General features: G+C 37.0%; 1 protein-coding gene across 8 annotated transcripts in view; it reads left to right on the top strand.

The window, feature by feature from the left end:
* The window catches only part of Nav3 (neuron navigator 3), a 747,532-nt gene that overhangs the window by 651,695 nt on the left and 71,393 nt on the right, over positions 1-24,444 (top strand). For 5 of the 8 annotated variants that reach the window (XM_031349800.1, XM_031349802.1, XM_031349808.1 and 2 more), the window contains 7 exons: positions 7,832-7,964; positions 8,751-9,021; positions 10,439-11,147; positions 13,030-13,518; positions 17,334-17,375; positions 18,925-19,085; positions 23,784-23,972. In XM_031349800.1, coding sequence (XP_031205660.1) covers positions 7,832-7,964; positions 8,751-9,021; positions 10,439-11,147; positions 13,030-13,518; positions 17,334-17,375; positions 18,925-19,085; positions 23,784-23,972 — 1,994 coding nt within the window. The remainder of the gene's footprint in view (positions 1-7,831; positions 7,965-8,750; positions 9,022-10,438; positions 11,148-13,029; positions 13,519-17,333; positions 17,376-18,924; positions 19,086-23,783; positions 23,973-24,444) is intronic. The other 3 variants (XM_031349801.1, XM_031349805.1, XM_031349807.1) reach the window with 3 other exon arrangements.

The following is a 24,444-nucleotide window of genomic DNA, read 5'->3' as shown; positions in this document are numbered from 1 at the left end:
ATTGGTTTGTGATTGAAAACCTCTTCTAAAGAATGAAACTTCATATTTTCCGTGTTGTCTACTTATCATTCTTGCATGATTTGGAAATTAATTTATAATTTGATATAAAATCCTAATTTCATATTTTTCATGCCAAAGAGTTTCTTGATACTTGCTAAAAAATTCACCAGCCTTTTAAATATTTATTCTTCCATTTCCACTATAATTTAGTACATGTTCATTCTTTAATGTTCTTCCTGGTCTTAAGGACGATGGCAACATTGTTGTCATGATTGGATGTTTCTGTTATCATTGTTATAAATGAAAAGCTTTCAATTTGTTCTCATATTGGTGTGCTCAGTATATTGGAGTGGCCATATGGAAAGGAAATGCTAAACTTCGTGTCTTCACAGTACACATAAGTGGAGATACCTGCAGAAATAATAAAGTAAATTATTCTTAAAAAATTAGACCTGGAGCTCCATAAAACCAATCAGTGAACTTGAAAGGATTATGTCATAAAAAGCCAAGGTTTAAAATTTGATTATATTTGATATATAAATAACAACAACAATGAAATCAAACATGAACACTTAAACTTTTCAACAGCTGCCACAATATACCACAGTTTATTTTTTTCAAAGTTCTGTGATTCAAAGAATTAATCACTGCATAAAGAAATTAAAGAAAGCAAAAGCATATTGAACACTATTCCTTGTTTGTGGATTGAGAAAGGATGTATTTCCCAATACATTTTTATATTTAATAAAATGCAGACCAAGTAACCGGAAGCTTCTCTGCAGATGCTTAGAAGCTACTGCTGAAATCACATGCAAATACTAAGGACAAAAATAGCTATAGCAGTTTTGTAAAAGATGCTTGAGTCTGGTAGACTTACATGATCTGTTTTTAAGGCTTACTGTAAAGTTACAGCGTGGCGTAGCTTTTATCCACTAAAATGCCCATAGGAATCGAACCAATAAGGAACCTTGAAATCAACCAACATGCATATAGTAACTTGTTTATTATCCTAAACATGCCAAGGAAACTAAATTCATAAAAGGCAGGAAAGGTGTTTGGCTTCTGAAACCCAAGCACTGGAGGAAGAAAATAGCTAGCTCTCAGAGTATCATTGGCCAGCCAGTCTATATGTAATGTGAGCCATAGGAATAGTGATAAATACTATTAATAATATCCTGAATGGGCATGGTGGTAATGCCTGTAAGTCTATCAGGGAGATATCTGTGAGATCAAGCAGCCTGGGCTACATGGTGATTTGCAATCCAGCCAGAGCTACATAGTGAGATCCTGTCTCAAATGGAAATAAAATTAAAAATAAGATGTAGAAATGATGTAGAAATAAGGTATCCTAACTTTAACTTCTGGCCCATACATGAACCTCAAAAGGTGAATGCATCCACCACACCAGTATACACACACACACACACACACACACACACACACACACACACACACACACACATACACACACACATACAGAAAGAAAGAAAGATAGACAGACAGAGATAGAAACAGACAGACATAGACACAGACAGACAGATGGACAGACAGACAGACAGACAGGAACAGATAAGGAATGCAAAATTATATACAGTCAATGGGAAAGAGTTTGTAGTTTTTCTTCCATTTGACACAGGACTGCTTTGTGACTCAGTGACCCAAAGACTATGTCCATGCGAAGACTTGTCTATGAATGTTCTCAATAATTTTATTTATAGTACTTCAAGACAGAAATCATACAATGTGTAAATAAAAACCATGTGAGTAGTAATCCCATAACTTATGAAATTTTCATGGATTGTGAAGGTAGAATTCAGAGGAACTATAGATGTGTGATTTTCAAAAGAGCTGCCTTTTTTGTACAATGTAGTTAAGGACACTTAAAATAGAACTTAATGCAATTAAAAATGAAAGGATGGAAAAATATTTGATGAGATTTGAGACCTACTACTCAGAGCTAATTATGCTGATAATTCTTTCATTAAAAACTATTTTCTATTAAGTTTTTTTAACTTAATTAAATGTGTGACAATCAACAGAATTAATTGCATCGTTGCTATGGAGAATTCTGTTATCTACAAAATCAATGAAGAAAGTCAAATGTCGTGGAAACTTAAGATTAGAAAAAATAACTCCACTATCTTTCAAAGGGATTATTTTAAGTTTGCTTTACAAAGAACTGTGTTGGACAAAATTTGCTCAAAACTTTCATTTCATGGAGCTGAAGAGGTATCTCAGAGGTTAAGGGTACTTGATGCTCTGTTAGAGGGTCCAGGCTCAGTTCCCGACACCCACATAGCAGTTCACAGCCTTATGCAATTTCAGTCCCGAAAATCAGATACACGTTTCTGGCATTTATAGTAACACACACACACACACACACACACACACACACACACACACACTCGTGCACACGCATATGTGGTATACACATATAGTGAAATCAAAACATTTATACATATAAAATAACAATATTTTTTATTTATTATTAACCCAGTTTAAAGTCACCTAGTAGAAAGCAGAGTTTTCAAAAGCAAAGCTTCATTTTAACAATAAAATTTAGAGGCATAGTCAACAACAGACACTACATTGTCAATTGGATCCATAAAGATAAAGCACAGTTCACTATTGATAGTATGAGAAAGAAGACAGAAAACACATAGCAGCAGCCTGATTAACATAGTATCTCACTTGCTCACTGTTGCCATGATCACATCCTGAAGATACCAACCCTACAGAGGACTAATCTTGACTATCATAACATCCGTTTTTACTACTAACCTCTGTCACTGTTCTTACTAGTTTCTATGGGGTCCATTTATCACAGCTACTGATCCTAGTAAACAGTGAGTTGTTTGAGGACATGTAGTTTATATATCATGAGTGAGAACCCATACTTAGCAATACTTTTGAAATAAGCATTGAGTGAAAAAGGAAAATGTATATAGAAAAAGAGTGGCCAGCCATGGTGACAACTTCACTGAGAATGAGGCCTCATATTTGATCTAGGATCGACAAAACAATACTGTCTTAGTTAGGGTTTCCATTGTTATAAAGAGACACCATGACCAAGGCAACTCTTACAAGGAACAATATTTAATTTGGGGCTGGCTTACAGGTTCAGAGGATTAGTCCACAATCATCATGGCAGGAAGCATAGAGGCATGCAGGCAGACATGGTGCTGGAGAAGGACCTGAGAGTTCTGCAGTTTGATCCAAAGGCAGGCAGAAGGATCCTGACTTCCAAGCAGCTAGGAGGAGGGTCCCAAAGTCCACCCTCAAAGTTATACACTTTCCCCAAAAAAGCTACACCTACTCTAACAAGGCCACACCTCCTAGTAGTAGCACCCCATGGGCTAAGCATCTTCAAACCACCACAAATGCTAATGAACTAAGGGAAGAATTTTCGGGGAAAAAAAAGTAATGTAAACTTCATAGAGTAGGTTATGACAGGACACTCTTGAACCATAATAAGAAAGACTGCAAATAAGGCTAACAACCTAGATCTTGTTATCAGGAAAGAACTGTGAGTTAGCTAAGGATTGAGGTTACAAATCCTAGCCTTGATTCCACAATTGTGGAAGGGTTGACTATTGCCCAAAAGAGTACTCTAAGGTAAGTTAACATAATGGAGGGCAAGATAGTGAGCAATTCAATGTTCTCAAGAATAAAGAAATAATATCGACCTCAGAGGAGTCAGGTGAAGATGACAGACAATGCAATGCTGGTCATGAGCACATTTCAGGAAAGGATGGGAAAGGAAGCAGAAAAAGGGGGCAGTTTTCAAGGGAGGTATGCCAATAAAATTGAATACATTCAATAGTCCCAGCAGGACTCTTGTGTCCATTTTAGTCTCATTGTATCAAGCCTGACTTGAAATTTAGTTTTCATATCCCTTATATTGTCTCAATGAGGACTTCCTTTCAGTCTTCAAGGAGGGATTGGAATGTTATGATATTATTGGATTATCACTTCTGTAAGTCTAACCTAAGGCTATTGTGTTGTATTGCCATTTAAAGAAGCATCTGATTGTTGTGATCACAGCAGCCATCTTGTTTTTAACAAGATATTTGAGGCCAGGATTTGCGTTTGAGATGTCTTAGCAGGCAAAGGTCCTTGCCCTGAAGCCTTAAGATGTGCATCCCATCCCACAGAAGGAACTTACAGAGTGGAACTCACTCCCACTACTTGTTCTTTGATTGTTCCTGGAAATTTTGGGTCTTCTCTCCACGGTCACCACTTGATACCACAGGATTCAGATACCCTCTTGGAGTTCTTAGTCTCATTTAATAAGAAAATTATGAATAGTCTCAAACAAAAGCCCAAGAAAAAGATTAATAGAGTTTCAAGGAAACTTCCTCCAGTCCTCAACCTCTAAATCTTGGAAGCTCCTTGGTGGAGAATGGGAAAGAGAGTGAAAATAAGCCATGCCATTGATTGTAAAAGCATGCGGGTCAGCCTTGTGGTAGCAGGGAGATACATGGCAGGAACTGGAACTTTATAAAAGAATATAGAAGCCTAAAGAGCTCCCGAAAGCAGGCTTTCAGCTTTGGGAGCACCTGGGGAAACAAGACATCAAATACATAAACTGTTAGACTCTTTGAATTAGTATTTATAAGGTACATGGGCCCAACACAGTCTTGGATTATAGGAACTGGACTAGGGAGAGGGAATTCTGGGAAGGAAGAGTACAGTATATCATTAAATAGGTAATTGTTTTATCTATTTAGCATAGTTTTTGATGATTTCACATTGCTAATGGTGTTCTCACCTTCAGAGTGATGTCTTGGCTAGGTGATAGACACACAGTTAGATCAATCTTTCATGTTTTGTGTAGCTTGGCATGTTAGATTTCTATCTAAGCTAGAAAAATTGCTTTTCCTAATGGGCCCACATAAAGCCCTAATAAACAATATGGTAACATGAACCATGGCATATATGTGCACATACAAATATACACACACACACACATACACACTCAAACACACACAGACATACACACACTCACATACCTATGCACACTCATGCATGTGTGTGTAAAAATAAATAAGTAAATATGAATGTCTTCTGCATGCCAACCCCTTATTAAATACAATTTAACACTTTCAGACAGTCTTTAGCTTATCTACTTATTTTCTTGATATGATATATACTTGTTAAGGAACTTGAGGATGAGCTTTAAGTTGATATAGCAGTTTTCAAGATATAATTTTATTAACTTATATTCATATATTCAACATACATAGTATAAATATTAAAAGAGATAATAAGTAAACCATAAACTATTTTAAAACATAATTGTATTGACTAAGTTCTTAATTGAAAATTACATGATCTACTTCTGCTAATTTATGGATCTAAAGAATGTTAGAAGGCTCTTTGAATTGGGAGATGGTGGGATATATAGGCCCTCTTCTGGCTTTTAGGAAACCATGCATCTAAATTATGCTACCTCTGGGAGGTAATGCAGGTACTTTGGACTTGAAAAACTACCAATGTTTCCAGAGAAAAACTGAGTGATATACCAGCTGAGAGAGGACTCACTTCTACTGACTTGCTTACTAAAAATGGGTTTTTTTTTTCTCCCTTTTGATAGACAGGACCTACACTGTATGGCAGTGTTCTGCAAGGAAGCATAGACATGAGAGGCATTTGCTGATGCTGTAGCTAATAATAAGCAAAGTTACAAAATAATATATAGTTAAGGTATTAAAAATTTAGGCACTCATAAAACTCAGATATTTCTCTCATGGTATAAAATACACTTTGTCCACATTAAGATACAATTGTTATTGATAATATTCTGATTTATAAAGATCTCTGGTAGTAATATATTATGTTGGTAAGTTCAATTTTCTTCTTAATGATTACTTTTGTGTCATATGTACCTAAGTCATTATTATTTGCAACATAGGATGGGGCTTCTATAGTATATTTATTTTGTGCCCCTTATGTTTTATTTGTGCTTTTATGATGACTATTTGAATAGTACCTTCAATATTTTGGATCATTTGTAGAATGAGTTTAAAGCCAAGTGTTCATTTCATGAGACTTACGTTTGGTTTCTATAGAGTAGGTATACCTATGGTGCATGAATTTATATATCAAAGCACAGGTGAGTAGTACTATATCAACAGGCTGGAATTCAGTCAGCAAATGAGCAGACAATGGTCTCCCTCGTACATACCGAAATCCCTATTCTCTTTCAAGTTATCTAGATATCTTGAAGTTTTTATGGGCCATCACATCAAACACATTGACTGAATAATGAAGTCCAAGCTAGCATGCACTTGGTTATTACTGTAGCCTATTTTATAGTTGTTTAGATAATCAAACAAGTATGTTAAGGGATTCAGATCTTCATCTTATCCCTCTAGTAGATTTTCTTCCGCACCCCATGAAACACACTTTGTTTTGAAAGCTAGACCATAAGGCAGGAAAAGCTTTTGATGGTTGTAGCAGGGCACTGTAGTGACCTGATGTGATTATTTAAAAAGATTGTGTGTGTGTGTGAATGTTCAAAAATAGTTTTGCCTTTATGCATACATGTATACCACATGTACAACTGTAATCCACAGAGGCCAGAAAAAGGTATCAGATCCTCTGAAAGTGGATTTACAGACAGCTTTAAGATGTCTGTGGGTACTGGGATCTGAGCCTGGGTCCTCCAAAGCAGTGTGTTCTTTTAATGGAGGAGACATCTCCCCAGGTCCCAAATATGACCTTTCGATCACTCATTCAGAAGCAGCATTTGAAGTTGTGTAGCAAAGGCTAAAAACAGGAAGGCCAGATGGGGGCTGTCTTTTGTTCTTTAGAATTGTGAGGGATAATGTGACTGGGTAAATTTTGATATTTAAACATGGTTGAATGGTTGTAATATTAAGATGGGAAAAGCAAGTAATGTTTTTCATATGCCTGGCTAAAGCAAACAATTTTTGAACAAAGAATTCTGGGATATGTTATGATTCCAGGTTGTCTTTGTGAGTTAGGGCCAAGAGATTAGGCTGGTATCTTACTCTTCTCTCAGTGTTTTTATTCATGCTGCAAATATTTGCCTGAAACTCATGTCTTCTGGTTTTTCTGAAATACCAGTATGGCTGTTATTTAATAGATATTTAGTCCTTTTATTATTATTATTATTAATCATCATCATTTTATTTGTTTAAATTTCAAATGCTATCCCCTCTCCCAGTTTCCCCTCCACAAACCCCCCATCCCATCCCATGTCCCCTCTCCCCTACTCCACTTTGCCTCTGTGACGGTATTCCTCCACCCACTTCTGTGTCATCACTCTGGCATTCACCCTACACTGAGGCATCAAGCAACCACAGGACCAAGGGCCTCCCCTCCCACTGATGCCTGACAAGACCATCCTTTGCACATATGGATCCCTCTATGTGTACTCTTTTCACATATGGAGCCATGGATCCCTTTATGTATACTCTTTGCATGTATGGAGCCATAGATCCCTCTATGTATACTCTTTGGTTGGTGGTTTAGTCCCTGGGAGCTCTGGGTGGTCTGGTTAGTTCTTCCTATGTTCTTCCTATGGGATTCAGTCCTCTTTAGCTCCTTCAGTCCTTCCCCTAACTCTTCCATTGGGGTCCCCGGGCTCAATCTTTGAGTATCTGCATCTGTCTTAGTCAGGTGCTAGAAGAACCTCTCAGATGTTCAGTTCTTATAAATATGTTTCCAAAAGGGACAGTGAGAAATTTCTCACAATAGAGGATGTTTTCTGCCTTTATAATGTACAACACTGTGTGGAAATGTGGGCGGTTTACATTGCTTTATCCAGGGACTGGCTCATTGCTGCTTTATGTCTTTTCTTTAGCTGGGATGACAGCAGTTCCGTGAGCAGTGGTCTCAGTGATACACTTGACAACATTAGCACAGACGACCTCAATACCACATCCTCCATCAGCTCTTACTCAAACATCACTGTTCCCTCCAGGAAGAACACTCAGGTGAGAGCCTTCCTCTCTCTCTTCCTACTTATTCTTTCTACAATTTTTTCCTTTTTTCTTTTTTTTTTTTTTTTAGCATTTTATTAGGTTGTGGTTCAACTCCTTAATCTGAAGTATTTCATAAGTCAAATAAGCAGATACAATAAAGACTCACCAGCACTAGAATCTGAAGTATGTTTATTTCGTTTTCCTGGATTTAAACCTTTCAGAACTATAGCAATGCTCATCCCAGCCTCTTTTGAAGTTCATAAACAGCTTAGGTGGATTTGCTGATATCAAACCCAGAAAGAACCACATTGACATATTCCCTCCTTCTAATACTGATTTCTTTAAAAATCAAGTTTAAAAATAGTCTAACATTGGATTCTTCTTGGTTAATTTTATAGTGATCTAAAAACAAACAACAACAACAAAAAAAACAACAACAACAAATTACCAGGCTCACTTGTGACTGGTAAATCAAGAAAGAACATTGAATATATCCTAGCTTATCTTGGCTTTTCCTGTCAAGTTGGTTATAGAAGAATCCCTTTCCATGTGTAGTTTAATTAGGCTTTTCTGAACATTATTAATCCTGACATTCTCTAATATCTAAGAAGGGAAATTCTGTAGCTCAAATTGATGAAACGTAAGTGAGACCGTAGTTAAAAATAGAATCATCTCTGGCATTCTTCTGAAGTATAAATCACTGCTTCATGGTTTTTCCTACGAGTTATCTAAAAGTGCATTTCAGCTCTGGGTTCACGCTTTATAGGTTTTTTTTCACGGGAAGGTTTTTCTTTCCAGCTGAAAACAGATGCAGAGAAACGTTCAACAACAGATGAGACCTGGGATTGTCCGGAGGAGCTGAAGAAAACGGAGGAAGATTTTGACAGCCATGGTGATGGAGGTGCCAAGTGGAAGGGTGTTACTTCTGGACTTGCTGAAGACTCAGAAAAGACTGGGCAGAAAGCTGGCCTGTCCATGTCTCAGACAGGCTCCTGGAGGAGAGGCATGTCTGCCCAGGGAGGAACGCCAGCTAGGCAGAAAACCAGCACAAGTGCACTCAAGACCCCTGGTAGGCTTGTCACTTGAAATCTTCTCTGCTGAAGAGTTTTAACCTGTGGTCAGGTTTGACATCTGTGTTCATGTGTATTAGATCTCCCTTTAAAAACAAGGTTCCTATGGGAATCATACTTGTAGCACTGGGTTGGTATGCGCCGTATTTCACTCTGGTCACCTTAGGTCATGTACAGGTAAAGTATTGGTTCTGGAAAAATAATAAGTGACCAAGCCAGCTCAGGCAGTCAACCAGGTCTCAAGGCGGGGAGCAGCGAGGTATTAAAAAGAAAAAGACAATGAGACGAGATTATAACACGACTCCAGCCAGTGCTGAAGCTGAAGTGGCTTTACTTTTTTTTTTTTTCCAGTCTGCTTTTATAACATTTTAAGTACATGCAAAAAATAAGGTCAGTTATAGGCCATAAGCAAAGTAGCTAAGGAACAAAGCATAGACCCAAAGGTCTCATTTGATTAATGTAGTCATGGTCTTAACAAGATACAAAGAATGCATTCCTCTACTGTATTATCTTGAGCCTACTTCCTGTGTCCTAGCCCAAGGTCAAATTCTGGCCAAATTTCTAGAAGGCAGCCCCAAAACTTCTCTACAAATAACTTATTTTCCTGACTTGTTTTTTGTTTTGTTTTGTTTTGGTTTGGTTTGGTTTTTCAAGACTGGTTTTCTCTGTGTTGCCCTGGCTGTCCTGGAACTTACTCTGTAGACCAGTCTGACCTTGAACTCAGAAATCCACCTGCCTCTGCCTCCCAAGTGCTGGGGTTAAAGGTGTGAGCCACCACTGCCTGACTCCTGACTTGTTAATGAATAGTATGTTTAGTATCGATTGTGTGAATTCCACTACCTACAACCATGAGAGCTGAAAGCAGCCACCTAACCTGAGAGTTACAATGTTCAGCATTGCAGATTCTGTTTGTGAATTCAGCTTTATGAAGGAAAAGAGCGAAAGAAGTTTGCTCAATTGCACCATCTGCCTTTTAGGACTCTCCCATATTTTATAATTAGTGTCATCAATTTGAAAATTGAAGTATGGTATCAATGGAGAACTTGGAATAAAATCATATTAAAGGTACTGAGAATAACTTTTTGTCTGGTACATAGTTAGAGAGGAAAAAGTGACATGTTGCCCTCTGAGCAACATTGTCATAAGATATAAGACATTAACAAATAAGGAAGTCACGTTTTCACTCTGTTACTCCAAGATCATCATAGTGCCTCTGACAGCCATGTTTTTTCTAGCTTTGCCCTTAATCCTCTCATTTTATTAGAGTGCATGCCTGTTTGGATCTGAAATAAGAAATATTTTAGAACTGAAATGATAGAAAGAACTAAAGAGCATTCATGATTTACATTTGGTTTTGGAAGTGTTCTGAAGTCAAAATATTCAAATGAACATATCTGAGTGTTTCTCTTTAATCAGGGAAGACAGATGATGCCAAAGCTTCCGAGAAAGGGAAAACTCCTCTTAAGGGATCATCCTTGCAAAGGTCTCCTTCAGATGCAGGGAAAAGCAGCGGGGATGAAGGGAAAAAGCCACCCTCAGGCATTGGAAGATCGACCGCCAGCAGTTCTTTTGGATATAAGAAGCCAAGTGGTGTAGGGGCCTCTACTATGATTACCAGCAGCGGTGCTACTATAACAAGCGGCTCAGCTACACTGGGAAAAATCCCCAAATCCACTGCCATTGGTGGGAAGTCCAATGCAGGAAGGAAAACCAGCTTGGATGGGTCCCAGAATCAAGATGATGTTGTCCTGCACGTGAGCTCGAAGACCACCCTCCAGTACCGCAGTTTGCCCCGCCCTTCTAAGTCCAGCACCAGCGGAATCCCTGGGAGAGGTGGCCACAGATCAAGCACCAGCAGCATTGATTCCAATGTCAGCAGCAAGTCAGCTGGGGCCACCACCTCCAAACTGAGAGAACCCACTAAGATCGGCTCAGGGCGCTCCAGTCCAGTCACTGTCAATCAAACAGACAAAGAAAAGGAGAAAGTAGCAGTGTCGGATTCAGAGAGTGTTTCCTTGTCAGGTTCCCCCAAATCCAGCCCCACCTCTGCCAGTGCCTGTGGTACTCAAGGGCTCAGACAGCCAGGGTCCAAATATCCAGATATTGCCTCGCCTACGTTTCGAAGGTAAGGTTACGTAAAGAGATGCTGGGAAAACGTAAAAGGTAGTATATAACATGCATTTATTCTTCATAAAGTTATTTTAATGTATCCTAAATATTCTAAGATTATGTATCCTAGACTTGTCTAAAATATAGTGAATTCTATGGAGTAACCTGTTGTTAGTGGAAAAGGTGATGCTCATTCAGAGAGTGGTTAGCCCTTCAGATGTGCAGTCAGTGTGACACTAAAATACAAACACCATGTGTAATGGGCGTAAAATCACATGGCTGACTATTCATAGAAATAAAGTGATAGCTTGTAAAGTAATTCAGCAATTTTCAACTCTCCTTTTCATAATTAAAAAAAGCAAACTGTATAGATCTTTATAAACACATTTACTTCTAGTGTATATTATCTTCCTGACTCTTAATGAGTTGGCAGTTATGAATATTGATGATATATTCTAACAGTTTATAGTGGACCAATTTATACAGTATTGGACCTTAACATAGTAACAACAACAACAACAACAACAAAAGTTGTCAAACTATGATCTGATCACAGAATTTAAAAACATTTAGATGTTTGACATAGGGCAGGAACTCAGGAGTGAGGTGACTTTTATAAGTCTTCATCAATGTCCTTCGATAGGAACCAGAAGAATATCTGATGTATGTATCAGGATTATCACTTTATTAATTATATGAAGTTCTGCTTAGAAATATACCTGATTTTAAATACCTTAAGAGTAGCAGGGGTCAAAATTAGTGAATGAGTTAAGACAAATTGTTAAATAACCCTGACTCTGTTTTCTCATCTTCAAAATGATAGAGTATAATTTATCACCTATTACTTGTTAAATATTTCAGGTTTGTTTTTATTCTGATAACTTTGATCTCATAGAAAGAGTCTTGAAGAAATTAAATTTAAGTAACCTTAGAAACATAACTATGTGAAAAATAGCAGTCAAGTTTGTCATTAGAATTATTAACTGTGAAGAATGATTTGAAGTGACAGTTCTTGGAAAGAATAAATTATAGCTTACAGCAAGAGTAAATATTTTCATTGCTTGGGTGAAAACCAGGAGCGCCCTCTTGTGGCCCATTACCTATGAAACAATTTCTCATATTCGCCATAGAATTCTTCCACTGCAGGAAATATGGATTTCATTGCAGCTGAATTAGTAACCATTCTGCCATTTCTTCATATCATTTTATTTCCATATTTGCATAAATTTGATTATTTCATCTGCTTCATTTACAAAACTAAAATGTTTTCTGAACTAAACTCCAGTACCTAACTTAGAACAAATGGTATTTAAGTATATATTTGAATAGCTCTGGCAACTGACAGGAATCCCTGTGGTCTTTCCATGGGAAGATACAAACCAATCCATAAGTTGCCCAGCAATATCCAATATTTCCAGCCTAGCCACTCAGGCCTCTTAGACATTACCTTACTTATTTGAACCTTTCCTTAAATGTCCCCTTTAGACAATCTATTTTTAAAAAGAGGAAAATCCATTTAAGCGTCATATACCGAATGCGTAGAAGTTGTTTCATTATAATGGTTCTGTAGAAAGGGAATGCCAAAACGGCCAAAATATTTGAAAGTCCTTTGATCACTAGAAGCGTAAAAGTCAAACACAATCATGTTTGACTTTTGCCCACTGCTGCCCACATTGGTTGCAGTCCAGTGCTTATTTAAGAGATTGTAAGAGAATTTTTTTTTTTTTTAAGTAGTGGATTAATCAAAGGCCAGTCATATCACCTTCAGGAACATAGAGGCTGGACGTGCTTGGTAGCTCACTACTCCGAAGCACACTTGGCTCTGTGGACTGAAACCCTAGGAAACGTGGATATGAGTCTCTTGGAACAACTCAAGTTGTTATTTGTTTTTCTTTTAGGTTGTTCGGTGCCAAGGCAGGCGGCAAATCTGCCTCCGCACCTAATACCGAGGGGGTGAAATCCTCCTCGGTAGTGCCCAGCCCTAGTACCTCTTTAGCCCGACAAGGCAGTCTGGAGTCACCGTCGTCCGGTACGGGAAGCATGGGCAGTGCTGGTGGGCTGAGTGGCAGCAGCAGCCCTCTCTTCAATAAACCCTCAGACCTAACTACAGATGTTATAAGCTTAAGTCACTCCTTGGCTTCCAGCCCAGCGTCGGTTCACTCTTTCACATCCGGTGGGCTTGTGTGGGCTGCCAATCTGAGCAGTTCCTCTGCCGGCAGCAAGGACACTCCAAGTTACCAGTCCATGACTAGTCTCCATACGAGCTCTGAGTCCATTGACCTGCCCCTCAGCCATCATGGCTCCCTGTCTGGACTGACCACAGGCACTCACGAGGTGCAGAGCCTGCTCATGAGAACGGGTAGTGTGAGATCTACTCTCTCAGAAAGGTGAGCTTTCCTGGAGGCATCCATGAGTCCTTATCCCCGTCTTCCTGCACTGTGCCCAGCACCCCATCCTACTAAATTCCCTTGATCCCCACTGTGAATAAAACTATGCATTGACATAAAATTGAACTTAAATTTATAGATAATACTGATGAGGCCAGTTTTATTCTCCACTCTTTTTATCAAATTTGCAAAGGAATAGTCATTTAAGATAGGGTGATTGGATAAGTTTCTTAATGCCTACATTTTTAGTGAGTAGGCAATTTGCATAATATGTGGATAATATATAAATATCAAGATATAAATATATAAAATATTATTCATGCAGTGAGTGATATCTTCTCAAGACATTTTTAATGGTTGGCTTGAGATTCAAGACAACAAAGCTCCTTGGGATGATTAAAGCTTTGTTAACGACCAAGTTCAAATAGATTCTACATTTATGGTCTCAGAATTATTTGAAAATTTAAAATATAAGTTAAATCTCTTATTAAGACATGTTCTACAATGCCCAAATTGTCCATTAACTGATTATTTCCAAGTATTTTCTTCTGGATTCTCTTGCTTTTGTGAAATTCAAAATTAGGAGTGAAATACAGACTCTTAATGTTCCATCACTTCTGTGCACACCGAGAGTTAGCAAATGGCACTTCCTCCACATAAAAGTATTTGCCCCATTAATGCTCAATATTTACTGTGATGATCTTAGAACTACAGAATATATATTTCCTCATTCACAAAAAATCTGAGCTGGGGCAACTGGGCTTTACATACTAAATACATCCACTTCCCTTTTAGTTTGGTGAGAACACTCAATGTAAAATGAATGGGAACTGGTTCATCCATCAAAAAAATTAGACTTTCAATTGCATCTCAGATTCTAGTTTCAGTAGTTATAAGGCAAATATGCATGATCACATGCCATGTATAAAAGTTATGACAAATAAGATGACAATTTAAATTATATTTAAAATGTGTTAATAGTCTTATTTGAATAATAAATGCATCCTGGTTTTATAAACATATATGAAGTATTTAAAAAATGAGTCAATATCTAAGTCAAGCAAATAGATCATAATTCATTAGCCATAATCAACCTCTAAAATACAAATAATTTTAAAATTATAAACATGAAAATATAAAGTAGATCACATAGATTTCAATCTCTTTCTTTTGTATTCAAACAGTAAATACTAAGAAACATGGTCAAGTGTGTAGTTTTAATCAAGAAACTGTCAAATCAGAACTACATTTTAAGATCAACAAGTTCTATAGCTATAGTGGAATTCAGTTTTAATAAATTCTTCCATATTTAGCTCTACTCTATAAAAATGTTTATTATAGAAATACAGCAATAACTATATACTTATTTACTGTTTTAAAGCAAACAGTATAATATTCTATTATAGTTATAGAATAATGGAAATAGATTAATTTTTAACTCAATATTAAAATAATAAAATAAAGACTTTTAAAATATGCTCTAAGTGTATTAATGGATATTAAATAATATAAATTGAATGTGAATATCTTAATAACATATAAGACTGATGGTAACCAGTTCCTTTCAGCAAATGGTTATATTGAAAAATTTTTTTATCATTATTTAAAACATGGTGTATATTCTTTTTTTTCCTGGAAGGAAACTTCAAAGTCTATCTCTATTTTAACCATTAAGAATTTAACCTTTAAGAGTACATATGAGGAAGCGTGTGACCTATTTAAGAAAATCTTATGTGCATATCCTGACATAACTGCTCAGTTCATAACTAAATTGAAAGTATAATACTGTGTTAAAGTGTGATTTTTTTAAAAATAAATTTGAGACATACATGATAGATTTTGAGGTATATGTAAGTTCTTGACTTCTCTTGTTATACCTTGATCTTCATATCCAAGAACTAAGAATTCAGTGGGTTTTCATACTAATTCTAACTTTTACATATTATTTTTCCCTAAAATTTAAAAAGTAAGAAAATGAACAAATACAAATGAAATAGTTTTCTTTCATATTTCCATGCATATAAGAGTTAGTCATTGGTGGTTATTTGACTATAACTAACCCACATTGCTTCGTTTTATTCTACTTTACGTGACTAAAAGATATTTTTAAAGTAATTTAAAGTCATAGACAACCTTAAAATTTTCTGGTTTGTCCTTAAATGTGAATTGTGACAACTGTGTTATATATTACAACTCTTGGCTGTAGACAAACAGTGCATGGATTGACATTCCCACTGTCCTCATTGTCCTGACCTCCCTAGCCATTGCTGATATTGGAGTTGGCAGTTCTTGGCCCTTTGCAGAAAGGGCAACAGAACATTGTCATGGATGACTATAGCAGCAGTTCTCAACCTTTGTAATGTTGCAACCATTTATTATAGTTTCTCATGGTATGGTGACCCACAACCATAAAATTTCTTTGTTGTTACTTGGTAACTATACTTTTGCTACTGTTATGAATCATAATTTAAATATTTTTGGAGATAGACATTTGCTGAGAGGGTCACAACCCACAGGTTGAAACTCACTGGTCTAGAGGTTAGGAAATGATTCTATATTACTCAAATTAAGGGAATGTTTTGCTCTGTTATTTCACTGTAACATATAAACAAGTAGTTTTTTATACAACCATATAAACAAGTAATTGTTTTATACAACAATGGCAAAATAATAGTAACATTCTCACTTTCTAAAATATTTTAAAGAAATCATCTTTAAAATGGCTTTAGATCACATAAATACACAGCCCAATTAATTCGTATTTAGAAATTTCTTATTTTATAGTATGATTCCTTTAGTATGTTTATTCCTACTAGTTAGGAAATTTTATAATCACAATATATGACCAGAACCAATGACTCATTAGCATCATAATTATACCTTATATAACAGATGGAGTGCCAGTGGAAGAAAACATTTTAGCTTTGATTTTGAGTGATTCAATTTTAAGTCAGTCTGTCTGCATTCATGTTATGTCATCCCCATTGTGCACACATTGTGTGTTTAATTCTGATCATGTGATGTTCTAAACAAACGAGCAACCATTATGTATACCGACTTTCATTTTGTGCTTTGCTAGTCTGCATGCTACAAATTAGAATGGATCTTCCCTCTCTTCTCCATTTTCAGGGAGTCCTTTTGCTCTTATCTAGACACATCTTTCTAGCCTTATGTCTGACCGACTGGGAATTAGTTAAAACACTGATGGTAAAGTAGATAATCCTTTTAATGCCCAATCAATGACTTATGAAAGATGAAATAGCTTCACTTTGTTAAAAATATTTCAATGAATTATACTATAAACATTGTTCAAAGAAAATACTTGTTATATATTAAATTATCTCTTATTTGTCCATGGAAGACAAAGACCCTTACTCTTATTAGAAATAACTAGAAAAGAAAGATACAAGTACTATGTGATTTTTTTCATCCTCTCTTATTAGTGGGTCTTGTCCCTTTAACAGCAGGTATCATGTTTTCTCATTGACTCCCCTGCATATGAAGTTGCAGCAAAAATTTAGTTATCTGCACAGAAAAGGGGGTTACCACAGCATCCACAGGGAAGTGATGGTAACGTGACTTAAGATTGAATGCGTTTTCTAATTGTTTTGAATGTCACTAGGATAGAAAGAAATTCTGTATTTATCACCATGACAAAGATCCAGTCACCCAGTTGGCCTTTCCAGTCAGTTCAGTATTCATGTGTGTATTCGCAGGTGGTTATTTTGTATAGTTCAGAGGATGCATTTTGTTGGATATATGATTTGGAAATTTTGTTTGCATTATGTCCTTAGGGGTTTTCTTTGTTTTAACAGCATGCAGCTTGACAGAAATACACTACCCAAAAAGGGACTAAGGTATATATTTCTCTCAGCACAACTGCTTCCTTTTCTGTTGTTATGTAAACTTCTGTGCTGTCTCTTTTTCTTCTCATCTGTTTGCTACTTAGCACCTGACACGGGAGGTATAATCACTTTTAGTCTTGACACTTTCTCTGGCTTCCTTAGGAAGAGATGCCAGTGAGGATGGAGGTAGTGACACCAGCAAATCCCAGTAGGGATGTCACGATTATGAAATACTAAGAGCTTGTCTGTGACTTTGCTCATGAGGGGAGCAGCTAGTGTTAGGACGCAGGAATTCAATCCCTCTCATTAAGATAAATTAACTTCTGCAGGTTTTTCACCTTGGAGGTAGATGCTGATAAAAAAATTCAAAACTGAAACTGGGGAGGTGACTCAGTTGGAAAAAAAAATGATTGTTAAGCAAACATGAAGACGAGTTCAAATCCCAGCACCCACATAAAAGAGCTGAGTGTGGCCACATGGCCTGAAACTCCAACATGGGCAGTAATGGAGACAGGAAAACCACTTGTTTGCCTGTCTGCTCACATAGCTCTGGGTTTGGTGAGATCATAGAGACCCTATTTCAAAGGAGTAAAGCAGAAGTAATTGAGTATGATGCCCAATTTGTTCCTCTGACATCCACATTCATGTAAGCACATAACAGACACACACACACACACAGAGACACACACATGCATATAATAGACATCCATACATATATAGAAACACAACATTTTACATATTTAAAAATGAAACTATATGGTCTACATCTGTGAAAATAAGCATGAAAGATTAAAGTGTTCTATAAATGCAATAAAAAATAATTATCATCACAGGGCAGGTGTGGTAGTTAAGGAGCTATTTTACAGACTATTTTATAAAAACTCAGTCCCAGTATCTGCTTTCCACTTCTGCTTTTATTAATTACCTAAATCTGTTTAAATTTGAATTAATCTAATGCCATTTAGCAAGTCCTAAATAGTTATTCAATTCATAATAAAATGAAAATTGAGTTCATGGCCATGAACCTATCTCATACATATATATTTTTTTTTCCTGAGAAAAAGATGCAGAGAAAAGAGCTAACAGGAACAGTGTGATGAGTGCAAAAAGTGTCATTTTAACTGAAGAACTGAAAGAAAACTCTAGCAATCAGTGTGTGTGCCATTTCCTATGCTGTTCTGTGATGTCACTGTGCCTCCCCTGGCTTCTGCCCTACCAAGGTCCGCCATGTTGAATGAATGTTCTCACCTCATGTCCTTCCAAACACAGTGCTTGGGGGGTCCTTCTCTGTTAACCTAGCTGTCTGCTCGTTGCTTGTGACTTTCAAGTCCATATCGCACAGAAGCATCATTTTCTTCTCAAATGCCGCTATTTTATTTTCCCTGTGGGATCAAGCAGATGGTGCCAAATCATCTGGAGGAACTAGCAATTGTAATTAGATCCAATCTGTTTGTGATTGCGGCTCCGTCTGAGCAGTAAGCTCCTCTTGATTGTTTCCTTGTCCTGGTATTGCCTTGTCCTTGTGGACGTGCTGAAGTGTCTCAGCTGTGCTGTTTTGCAGATACACCCCATCATCTCGGCAGGCCAACCAAGAAGAAGGCAAAGAGTGGCTACGTTCGCATTCCACTGGTGGGCTGCAGGATACTGGTAACCAGTCTCCCTTGGTCTCCCCTTCTGCCATGTCATCTTCAGCCACAGGAAAATACCACTTTTCCAACTTGGGTAAAATATTCTACATTGTCAATTCTCTTCCACTTCTTTCATAACCTATTCTCACGGGGATATTGATGACAACCTAGAAAAAACAAAAAAAGGCCTCAGCATCATGCCTACTGTACACAGAATAATTTCCAAAGAGCATGTCACTTATTTTTGGAACAAATGTTTAATTTCAATAATTGCAATTAATATAATTATTATTGTTTTGAGACTAAAGCTGAGCTATATAAAGCAGACCGACATAAGTATCAGAAGCAGGGATAAATCACAGAACACCAGATCTCAAAAACAGGATCCTTTGCATTCTGTCTCATTGTCCTTATTTATATTCAGTAAAACATGTTAGTTTTTGTTGCTGTTGAACAAAATTAATGATTGTTACATAGACAAAGAGAATATAGAAATAATTAGGCTGAAAATAATATGCCATTATGTGACTGCAAGATTATTCCTTGAAACGTGATTGAAATAAGAATGCTCAACAGGCATAATATGTTGTTGAAGACAGAACTCTGTGAACATTTTTAGAGGACTATAATGAAAGCTAAATGACTGTCTTAGCCATTAGCATCATTTGTAGGAAGTGAGGTCATTTACATAAATATCACAGTAATGGAGAAGACTGAGAAAACACTGAAACATGTCTAAATATGTCAGTTATCATTTAAAAGACCCAGAGATGATTTTAAAAATCAATTTCTTGGACTGGAGAGGTGGCTTGACAGTTAAGAGTTGGTGCTGCTCTTCAAAAGGATAAAAATTTGTTTCCTTGTACCCACATAGTGGATCACAGTCTCCTGTAACTCCATGGAAATGCAGTGCCTCCCATATCCTCTGGCAGCTGAGGTCCCAGTGCACATAGCTACACATATGCATTCATAATAATAATAATAAATAACAATAATAATAATTAATATTTTAATATTGATTCTTCTGTCAAGTCACATATGTTCTAGTCTCATTACTGTATCTCCTATCAGGTGAAAAAACATGGTTTACGAAAAAAAAAAAAAAAACATGGTTTCAATAATGTCACCACAATAATTCACAATACACCAGATTGAACTTTTCAACTTTAAACCCCAAAAGAACACAAGAATGAATCATTCCTATTCCAGTTTTCTCCACCATAAGTGCTAGGACTTTTGAGTCATAAAACAATGAGATTTACCATGGTCCCATATGAGCTATTGAATTCTTAAGAGCATCAGGGCTTTGTTATCAATTAAAAGAGCAAGGATACTTCTTTGCCTCACAATAGCAATGATTTTTTAACCATGACATCTTAGTTCTATGTCCAGATTCCATACACCCCTTTAAAGTTAGGTCACATAAGATTTTCTAATTTAAGACAGTATTGTAATGCCACTGATTTATAGCTATATAGGGAAGGGAAGATATGGAATGTCTTAGAGTTATTTAGAAACTTGCCCCAGCAACTGGGGAAAACAGTCAGTAGTGTGCACATAAAAATAAATTAAATATGTTAACCACAGTCAGTTTCCCATTGGTACCTGTTCTCCCACTTACCAGATATAATCTCAATAAATTCAACCGTTTTGCTCTTTGTATTCAACTCAAGGCCAGGCTAGTCACCTTTTATTAAGCAATTGGTCCATTTATTTCTCTCCTGTTCAGAGATCCTCAGTGACTCTCACTTGTGACTGGACCTTAAAGATCACATTTTTTTTTCATTATTTTCAACCTTCTCTTAAGAGTAATATTTGGATATTTGACCAAATTAGATATTTTTTAAGGACCAGTCTAACTACATTACTACTTTTTGTATTCTATTTAAAAATAATTTTATCTATATGGCTTTTCTCCATGTTAGTTCTCTCCTGTGGTAGACACTCATAAAATAAGATACTATGTTATGTTTCTCTTCTGGTTCAATCATAAAGACAGCAAACCTTTCATCAATACTGTAATTGAACATTCTTAAGTAGTGTTGGTATGTTTCCAATGGAAAATAATCAATATTCTTTATGAATTCCACATTTTTTCCATAAAATTTACATTAACTTTTGCCACTATTTTACTTTGAGTGGGTAAAATGTTTTATTTGGAAGTGTACAGAGAGCATTTTCATGGATATGTTCGTATTCATATGAGTAACCAGACTGGCAACACATGTCCTTTTAAATGCTGGTATGAAGTCTAAAGTGATATGCACATACACAGGTTGAAATCGATAGTACTAGAGGAAATTCATGATGAACATACTTGACAGGTTAATGTATTCCACCCATCTCTGTACCTTGAACATAAGCATTCAAGGTTTAAATGCCCTTTAAATAACCTACAGGCTCCCATCAGCAGCCACAATGATTTAGAAGTGATGGTCAATGCTTTGAGCTAGTGAAATCTGCCTGAAAAAAAATCTCTCAATCACCTTTTTCCTCTGTCACTCCCTCCTTCTCCCCTTTCCCCTTTGTCTTTCTTTCAGTCTCTTTGTCCTGACTTTCCATCTCTCTGTCTCTGCCTCTTTGTCTCTGTCTCTTATCATTTCCTTCTTTCCTTAGTATTTTCTTTCCTTCCAGTTATATAATTTACATATTGATAGCATATTCATTTTTAATTATAATTCATATATACATATGTATTTTTACATTTATATACATATATACACATATATAATCATATGTGTGTGTTTGATTCCTTGTCTAGGCTTCATTTAACTCCAATGCACAACTATTAGAAGATGGTTGTGTCTTATCTTTCAGTTGACTGTAACACATTAAGCCCAATTTCTTGTAAGCTGTAGATACACACATTTGCTTATTTGAGGTCTAGCTTCCAATTTAACTTATCATGAGAACAAGTCATATATTAAACAGATATGTCATGTGTCTAGCACATTATAGCACATTTTTAAAACCCCAACCAATTCAGCATTACTGACATGGATCTCCAATGTTTAACAGTGCTCAGCAGTTTCTTTTTTAGCTTAACAGAGCCTGGTCTGTGCCATATAGAGCAAAAACAAATTCACTCTAAATAAGAGAGTGAATTCTTAAGTTTCAATAGGACAAATTTATGATAGCTGTTTCTTGATGTTTCTGCCTCACTCCTATGTCAAATTTCAAACTCTAGCATCTATCGAAGCAATTGTTGACTTAATCAGCCACATCTTTAACAAAGTTGATGATGACCATTTGGGCTAAGCCATAGAATGTTGTAAAAGCCACAAGGCAATAGGCAGGTGACAGAATCTTATTTAGAATTGTGCACTTAAGATACTTCTTTGAAATAAGCTTTTCTTGACAACCTCATTCTGATATTTTCATCTTAGACCCAGCAGCAAATGGCTTTTTTACGATTCTTTTTCTAATACACTAGACAACATATATATTTTACTTAAGAAAAACACTTTTTATTCTTCTTTATGACCTGCTCTAATAAACTCACATCGATATAGTTCAAAACGACTACAACTCTTTGCCTGGAAACACCTAAGGAGCTCTTTTTGTGAAGATTGGATTTTTCTTTTTAGATTTTGCTTTCTTTTCTATTATGCTTTTCCCATTAAAGGGATGATTATTTTCTAGAAAAGAAACCTGTAGTCTTGAGAGAGACAATGTTTTTTCTTTTCATAATTTACCAGAAAATATCATGTTATTATATTTCTAGCAGAAAACATCCAAGGTGACTTCTTAGTGATGATTTCTATTGCTTTAGAAATTGGCAAGATTGTTGCCATGAAAGTATGTGGGGAAAAACTCGTACTTTCTGGTACTGATGTTTCTCGGCTAGAATCTTGTGTTGTGGGAAATATTAAAAAAAACGATAGAACCAGCATGTTCCTGCGCTTGAACCTCTGCCCCAGCAGCCTGACTGGCCATGCCCTGGTTGGCAATGGCCAACCTGTTTTTATCTTGTGGAGATGTTGACTCTGAACTCCACAATCTCTCCTCCCAGCTAGCTAGGTTCCCACTGGCGAGTCGTTACCAAGCTAACTCTGTGCTTCAAATCCCCCACAGCCTTTGTGGTGCACATCTGGCAAACCCACGCTTTGCCTTTCTCTCTTGAACTCAGATGAGCTGCTATGTAAAGGAAAATGCAACATAAACTTAGTTCAGAAACAATGGTAACTCAAGTCTCTGGGTGCAACAACTAAAACCTAATCTTGTAAACCTTATTAAAATCTCATTCAACCCCTGCACTTGGGAGGTAGAGGCAGGCAGATTTCCGAGTTCGAGGCCAGCCTAGTCTATAGAGTGAGTTCCAGGATAGCCAGGGCTGCACAGAGAAACCCTGTCTTGAAAAACAAAAACAAAAATAAAACAAAAATCCGATTCCTTCAGTGGTGAATTCTTACAAACCTGCCATGATACCAGGAAACTCTAGCATCTTACCCTTCTGCTGTCCAGTTCCAAAACGAACCTCACTCTCTCCAGCTTCCTCTCTTCCTCAGTCCAACCCCAAAGTCCTGCCTACTCACCCAGTGATTGGTTCCTTTATTCATTAGGGAATTGGTTCACAAGAAGCCACCTGAGTGTGTGACTCACTCCTCATTCCAGACAGCCTCTCCTGGGAGAGCAAGCAGCAGAGAGCCATCCACAACAATCTTGAGCTCCTCAAACTGAGAGTTCTCAGTATTCATGTTTTTATAAGAATTGGGATTTGTGTTTGCTTTGTTTTAGCCAATTTTCTTCTGTGGCCAAGTCCCTGAGCCTCTCTCTTCTCCTCACTTTCTAGTGAGTCCCACCAACCTGTCTCAGTTTAACCTGCCTGGGCCCAGTATGATGCGCTCCAGCAGCATTCCCGCCCAGGACTCCTCCTTCGACCTCTATGATGATGCCCAGCTTTGTGGTAGTGCCACTTCTCTGGAGGAAAGGCCACGTGCCATCAGCCACTCAGGCTCATTCAGAGACAGCATGGAGGAAGGTAATGAGAATGGGAATGGGGGCGGGGGAAGACAAAAATAGTTATTTCGTGTAAGTCTGAAAAGAAGACCATTTTATTATTCACGGCATAGGGATCCTTGAGGAAAAGAATGAATCAGCGAGTATAATTCTCATCTCAGGCTTGCTACCATTTAAAGATACTTTGTTTCTTTATATATTGAGAAGTATGTCAGTTTCTTTAAGGTTGGTGCTTGGCTATAGAATGGTTTGGGATAAATCCAATGTTCTACCAGTAGGTACAGGGCTTTAGAGAGGCTTGACATATGCATCACATAATGGAACAAATGTTTAAGTTGACACCTTTATTAAAGAGCTTTAAAGAAACATAAATCAGCTAGGCAGTGGTGGCACATGCCTTTAATCCCAGCACTTGGTAGGCAGAGGCAGGAGGATTTCTGAGTTTAAGGCCAGCCTGGTCTACAGAGTGAGTTCAGAACAGCCAGGGCTACACA

The sequence above is a fragment of the Mastomys coucha genome, unplaced genomic scaffold, assembly GCF_008632895.1.
Source record: "Mastomys coucha isolate ucsf_1 unplaced genomic scaffold, UCSF_Mcou_1 pScaffold4, whole genome shotgun sequence".
NCBI classification, from domain to species: domain Eukaryota; kingdom Metazoa; phylum Chordata; class Mammalia; order Rodentia; family Muridae; genus Mastomys; species Mastomys coucha.
Note: the sequence above shows the minus strand (reverse complement) of the source record. Positions and strands in the feature narration are given on the sequence as shown.